We start from the raw sequence: 7440 nt of genomic DNA, 5'->3' as shown, positions 1-7440 counted from the left end.
GCAGCTAGTAAAGCGACCAAAATGCTGGCTTGCATCCATAGATGCGTCTCAAGCAAATCCCGGGACGTCATTCTCCCCTTGTACTTGGCCTTAGTGAGGCCGCAGCTGGAGTACTGTGTCCAGTTTTGGGCTCCACAATTCAAAAAGGATGTGGAGAAGCTTGAGAGAGTCCAGAGAAGAGCCATGCACATGATCAGAGGCCAGGGAAGCAGACCCCAATTCAAAAAGGATGTGGAGAAGCTTGAGAGAGTCCAGAGAAGAGCCACGCGCATGATCAGAGGTCAGGGAAGCAGACCCTACGATGACAGGCTGAGAGCCCTGGGGCTCTTTAGCCTGGAAAAGCGCAGGCTCAGGGGTGATCTGATGGCCACCTATAAGTTTATCAGGGGTGACCACCAGTATTTGGGGGAACGTTTGTTCACCAGAGCGCCCCAAGGGATGATGAGGTCAAATGGTCACAAACTACGACAAGATCGTTTCAGGCTGGACATAAGGAAGAAATTCTTTACTGTCCGAGCCCCCCAAGGTCTGGAACAGCCTGCCACCGGAGGTTGTTCAAGCGCCTTTATTGAACACCTTCAAGATGAAACTGGATGCTTATCTTGCTGGGATCCTATGACCCCAGCTGACTTCCTGCCCTTTGGGCAGGGGGCTGGACTCGATGATCTTCCGAGGTCCCTTCCAGCCCTAATGTCTATGAAAATCTATGAAATCTTGCCGCATACCCTCCAGAGCCCCTACCTTGGTTCTGATTCTGCCTGGCCCTACTCTTTTCCTAGCCCAGGCCTAACGTCTTCCCCTCTACAGTCTCTTAACAGCAGTCTATTCTCCAACCTCGGCTTGTCTTTCTGAGCTCTGGCCCCACTGCCTTTCACTTTGGTTCACTGTATTGCTATATTGGCCCAAAGGTTCGTTTCCCTAATTAGGGACATAGGGTTCCTCCCCGTGCGTGGCTTTACTTCTCGGCCAATGCACCAATTTTGTCATGGGATGGGGTCCCTAAGGATGGCCACGTTACCCCTAAGGCCCCTGAACCGTGCCAATTTGGCCTGCTGGGCACCCTCTTTTCTTGCCCACCATGTCTTGATGGATTTATAGTATAGGGAGGCTGCCTTTAAGTCCTCTTGGAGATCGCTTAATGGACTCTCTGAACCCCGTGGGTTCCCGGACCCCTTGTGGTCCTGCTTCAAAATAGATGTCACAGGACACCCCAGTCTTATGGACTATATGCGTGGCTCCAACCGTCCCTTTACTATGCCCTAAGCCTCACAGATGGCATTGATGTTGTTTGGTCTGGGCCTTGTTATTAATTGGCTCCCTTGTCCTCTATGGGCTCTCCGCAGCCCTGTCTCTGCGCCTCACTGGTGCCTGGGCTCTCTGCAGCTTCTAGTGTCACGCCCTCACTAGCGCCAGGGTCGGTATACCCCAAATGCCATGCCCTCTCTGGTGCTGGGGTCTGTGCCCTCTCTGGTGCCAGGGTCCCCACGCTGCAGTAGGCCCCCAATGAGGCCTCCTCCTTCCCCAAATAGCCTCACCCAAGCCACCGGCCTTATAAACAGAAATCAACATCAAAGCTATAACATAACTGAAGCCACCCTGCTATAACATAATTCGAGCCACAGAGGGCATGCTCTGTCCCTCAACAGTACCTCAACAGCTACACTTGCAGTCAGGCCTCTCCCCTTTGCTTGCTCTGGGAGAGCTCCTTCTGCCTTGGCTGTTGGCAGGGAACTGCCCTCCTGGCCTTAGCCCTGGGGTTTATATGTGAGCCAGGCCCTGCCCCTTCCAGTCTGCTGACTGCTGGCAGGTGTGGGCCGCTAGCTCCTTCTGGCTGCCCTGGTAAGCAGCAGCTGGGGCTCCCCACTCACTGTTAGGGCTCTCTCCCTAGCAGTTTCAGCTCTTTAAAGGAGCAGGGCACCTAAGTGCTCTGCGACAGAGTACTTGATATTGTTTTATGAACACTAACATCTTCTTGGCCTCTTGTAGACTAAGATCATTTGTAATAATCTGAAACTTGTTTTTTTCCTGTGAGGAAGTAATAGAGAAATGGCATTACTTTTCTGTCTCCAGTGGAACTAGCTGATTTACCTAAAAATGATATATTCCAAACTAAAGAAGTGAATGGTAATGCTAAATCTAATATTTTTTTCTAGCTCATGTATACATATTATCCTTTCTTTGTTGTTTTTTTCTAGAATAGATTTTTTTTCTAGTTTATACCACTTGCTATTGCTTTGTTTTTACTGGTGCTTGTACAAATGAATGTTATGCCTGGGGAAGTTAATTCTGTTGCAGTCACCTTTGCCCTGAACAATGGATATAACAATATATTTGAGATCTACTGTATGAAGAAAAATAATCTAGAAAATTCAAATAGTGTCAGAGCAAGCCATTCATTTTATCCAGCAATTTTGTAGTGACATCATAGACAAGTTATCAATCTGGTGGGTACAAGCATTTTTCAAAAATCTTATTTCAGAATCTGTAAAAGGCTAATTATATACAGCCTGTTGATTTTTTTCCTGACAAATTGATTTTTTTCCTGGCTTCCTGGAATATGAGGTGGAAAGACAAATGGAAGCATATTGGTTTTGGATAGCCACAGAAGTCAGTTTTTTAACACACGCACATATGCCTATGTGTGTGCACATATGTATGCATACACACACAAACACACACACCAGAAATTATTTTTACAAAATGAATGGAGCTTTTTAGTACCTATCTTTGTTTGCTATCATGAGTATGTAACCTCAAATAACATGGAGATCTACACTGGAAGAGACCTTTCCAGAATAATATACAAGCCTCTGAATATCAGAAAATGAATTAATCATCAAATACAAAGAATTAAAAACTGAGGAAAATGTCTGATAGCTGCCCTCTCCCCCATCACAAGCAACTAAAGTTAATCTGCTCTTTGATAGATGTAAAACAGACTCAGCAAATGAGCCAGGATGCTGAGATGAGATTGAATTTTGCAGATCTCTTGGTACCAACCTGATTGCCAAATAGTAAAAATACTAGTGGGAGATATTTATTGTCCCTAAGAATGAACCTTGGCAGATCCTTTACTTTTAAATCTCTAAAGAATAGTACAGCCGTGCTTTTTTGGGGTAGAAATACTTCTGAAGAATTGTTATAAACAAATTCCAGTATAAGGAGAAAGCTAAACAAAATCACTCATCTGGGGGAGCTTTGGTCCAAATGCAATGTGGGTAGAGTGAATTTATCTGTGTGTATTAGATATAGCTTTAATAAATTTATGGCTGTTTTACTGATTACTTCAGCACATAGGATGGAAGATTTCCCTGCTTCCCCAGCCAGATGTGCTGAGGTGTTAGAAATTATATATTCTACCACTCATTATATATATATATATATATATTATATATTATATATATTATATATTTCTACCACTCATTAGCTAGTTACTGATGTTTGTTTGTAAGGTACCAACCATTAAACACAGATCTAGTTATAATCTGAAAAGCCTCCTCATGGACTTCATGTCTTGCACGAAGCATTATTACCAGCCCTGCACAGCTTCTGCATAGTTTATGGCATCATTTTGATTATTTTCCTTCCTGGAATGAAGCTGTATTACAATCATGGTGGCTTTTTAAGTTCCTCAAGCTCTATGCTATCAAGCAAGTTCTTGGTTCTAATCAAGGGAGAGTAGTTGATTGAGAAAACAAAAAGTTATTCTAATAGCTAGAGATTTGGGGAATGCATGAAAGAGGTGGAAGAAACAAGGAGAGTAGAGCCACTGGGGAGGAAATGGAAAAGGTTCTTCCAGCTTCCATAAGAACTGTTCTTCCATCTTGTCATAAGAACTGTCACATGATAGGTAAAATCCTGCTTTTCTTGAAGTCAAAATGAGTATTACAATTGAGTTGTCTGAGCCAGGATTCTACCTGTGTTGCTGCTTTTTAACTCTTCCCCTCTCCCCCCATTTTTTAATCAAATAGAATAGAAAGCTAGCCCCATTTTTCATAAAGGTCCTTCACAGGGCTTGTTCTCTGCTCTTCCTCGTGGATATAGTTTTTTCCATGAAATAATTTCTTTCATGCTCTCTCTCAAATTGAGAGAGACCTATAGATGTTGTTGTTATATTTAATTAGGTATATGTAGAAAGGTATTTGGTATGTGGTGCTCTGCAGATGCATATTCTCAAAAATTGTTTTCACTAATTTGCTGCCATGGAAAAGGTTTGGGTTTACCTCGTAGGACCTAATCCTACATGGCCCTGAGTGTCTGCTGTCCCGTTAAAGTGAATGGTAGTCAAAGATGCACAGGATCATGCAGGACCAAATCCTAATAGTGGGGAGTAAGCAAATTCTCTGACATGGAAAATTGGTAGAACAATGTTTTACTTTTATTTGTTTTTTCATTTATTCAGTCTATGCATTGGGCTGTTACAAATAAGAAAGATCAAATGCTGGAAGCACCAAATCTGGCTAAAAGCAACAGCATAACTAATGAGATTTGGGCCCAACAGCCAGAAAACAGTAAGGAGGGATTTTCAGGTGATAGAAGGGAGCAAGAAGATTCTGAGACTTCTGACATGAATCCACAATCACCAAAGAATCCAGACTCTCCAAGTAAGTGGAAATGGTGATATGACAGATTTTAGTATCCAGACTTACTACCTGAAATTGATTCCATTACTTTTGCAATTTTTTTCTTTAAAGCCATGTGAATAATTGATTTTTTGGTTAACAGGCCACAAAGAAAATAAATGTTGGGTAAAGCTCTGAAATGACAATTTTTTGGGGCTTTTCTGCCAAAATCAAAAGTTGAAAAATTCCATTTGGTCTTTTTCATTTTGTGTACATTATGAAATATAATGTTATGAAAGGAAACATGAAAACACATTTTAAAAGCATTGAAAGATAACATATTGACTTTTTCAAAAATAAATTTGAAATGTCAAACTGTCAATACATGCAAGTTACCTGAGGTACAACTGAACAAAGATGTGAATGACTCTTTCATACTTAATCAAGAATTTTTAAAAATTAAGTTTATACTAAAGTACATATTTATATATAAAGGATGCACTTGGACATTGCCAGTATTTCCTTTTTATTGGTGGTATTATATGTTGGAATCAAAGCTTTCTTCCATTACAATTGACCTTTTCTTTTCTACTTGATCCTACAATAATTTCATAATCCTCTATTGCCCTCTCAGAACTGTTCTATATCCAAATACCTTTTTTAACTTCTTGACTTGCGGTGTGAGGGAGTCAAGCATTGTTTAAACACAGACTCACGTGGAATGTTGAAATTAGATAAGAAATTATACAAACATTTATGTGAAGTGTAACTGGAGGTTTAACATTTAAAAGATGATGGTATTTAACAGTTCAGCAAGTATTATAAGCCATATTGAATCAGCATTGCCATTTGGCTGTTTGCAAAGAATACAAAGCATAAAATGTAATCTCATTCCCCGTGATCTGTATTTCTCTTTGCAAGTATCATTATCTTAAACTTTTTTAGATGTTTGTTTTAAGCTTTCATATTTTTCTTGTGTTGTTGTTCATTGCACTACTTAATCTGTTTTCATGACTCATTTGATATTGGTTATTGTGTGTGTTTTTTTAAAATTTTGCTATACTTAACTGTAAAACCATGTTAGATAAATTTACTAAATCAGGGGTCCCACTCCCTGCTCCCACCTGGCTGTAGCCCCTTCCCATCCACTCAGCCAAGCATGCCCTGCCCGTGGGGGTCTTGGCCTGGTCTCCTTGGAGACCCTGTCTGCCCACCTTCTTTGTCCAGTGCCCCTGGCTGTGGGTGCAAGGTGGATGGGCCAGGATCCCTGGGCAGCTGGGCTGGGTCTAGCAATGGTGGTGACACTGGCAGCAGCAGTTGGAAGGAGCCACAGCTGCTGGGAAGCTGAATTTGGTCGCCATGCTGCCCCAGACCTGCGTACTGCTCCTGGGCTGGGTGGAGCTGAGGGACCCGCCACAGGCCAGATAAAATCCCTTGGCAGGCTGGATCTGGCAACAGGCCATGTTTTGCCCAGCCCTGCACTAAACCATAGTCTAGTTTTCAGTCAAAACTGAAATGGTCTTTAATATACAAAAGTAATAGGGTTTTTGTTGTTTCTAATGGAGATTAGCTTTCATAAAGGCTGTTAGCATTGCTTGGCATTCTTTCATCCAGGAATATTTTTACAATAGGCTACTATGTGGTTAACCAAATAATTGTGTTTTGGACATTCTGTAGATTAAGTCTGAAAGACTTCCTGTGTAACATGCTTGCAGTATACAAGGACTTGTATTTTTCTTTTCCATTCATACTGCTATAAAAAGTTATTTTCACATAGATAAACTTGCTCATAGAACTAAGGAAATTATCTACTTATCATGGTTTTTTCCCTTTTTGTCATTATGTTTATCATTACCAAATCTGATGTTAAGAAAGGAACTTTCCATTAAAAGATATTGATGAAAAAGTAAGGATTGCTGTTTTTCTGTGGAGCGTTGTGCAAGGGCCTCTCTCACTTTTCCTGCTGTTGCAGAGACTAGTAGACCTCCTTATTTGTCTTTCATAACTTGACTGTGAAAGATTTAGAAAGTAAACAAAATATATAATCAGTTTTGTTAGAGAGAAAGTAATATTCTCAGGTGGGTAAAGATTTTTTTAAAGAAAGACAATTGTACTAAGTACAATCATACTAATATAAGACAAGGAATAGTCAAACACCAGTTTGTAAAATCTATATTCAGGATAAACATATACAAATAATCCCAGTACTTTTCAGATCAATTTCAATGTGATATAAATATGGTTTCCAAATCTATACAAATACCAACATAAATTAAACTTACGTTACTTTTGTTGCTATCTCTATCTATTCTGTTATCAAGTGTTCCAGGTTTCAGTTTTTTGGATCATTATTGCAAGGGAAGAACAGATGCAGGACTTTTGCACCATTCAAGTCAATGGAAAATTTTCCATAGATATGAACAGAAGCAGAATAAAGGCTATCAGTTATTAAATTTACTTTAAGGAAATAGGAATACTAGTGCATTTACCCTCCTGGCTTCATGCTGATATTTGGTGTTTTATACTGCATTTGTGGGCTGTTAGTGTTTTATATTTTGGCCCTTGTTCTACCATGGGCTTAAGTGTATTGGGTCCCATTTCTAGGATAAGATATTTTTGGGGTTCCTATCTTCCGACAGATGGAAAAGCTACACATCATTATTTCAGTCTTAATGGCAGGTCTTAAAATAAATCTAACAATAAGCTTTAGCTTTTTGATATAAGGAGATCTACTTTAGTATTCATTTAATATATTTTTTAATTTGTTAGCTTTTGAACTAGACAAAAGACTAAAATGTAATTACTTTTGAGTTGTATTTTTGTTATGGCAATCAAATCCTACCTTAGCCAAGTTGGAACTTTTTTTCTGAAAACTCTA

The 7440-nt window shown here is 40.1% G+C and overlaps 1 protein-coding gene across 1 annotated transcript in view; it reads left to right on the top strand.

Annotated features, from left to right (window-relative positions):
* DNAJC12 (DnaJ heat shock protein family (Hsp40) member C12) overlaps positions 1-7440 on the top strand; it is a 30209-nt gene that overhangs the window by 20963 nt on the left and 1806 nt on the right. Inside the window, exon 4 of the mRNA XM_006024808.3 lies at positions 4403-4604. Within this exon, the coding sequence (XP_006024870.1) occupies positions 4403-4604 (202 nt within the window). The remainder of the gene's footprint in view (positions 1-4402; positions 4605-7440) is intronic.

Source organism: Alligator sinensis, unplaced genomic scaffold (genome assembly GCF_000455745.1).
Source record: "Alligator sinensis unplaced genomic scaffold, ASM45574v1 scaffold325_1, whole genome shotgun sequence".
Classification (NCBI taxonomy): Eukaryota; Metazoa; Chordata; order Crocodylia; family Alligatoridae; genus Alligator; species Alligator sinensis.
Note: the sequence above shows the minus strand (reverse complement) of the source record. Positions and strands in the feature narration are given on the sequence as shown.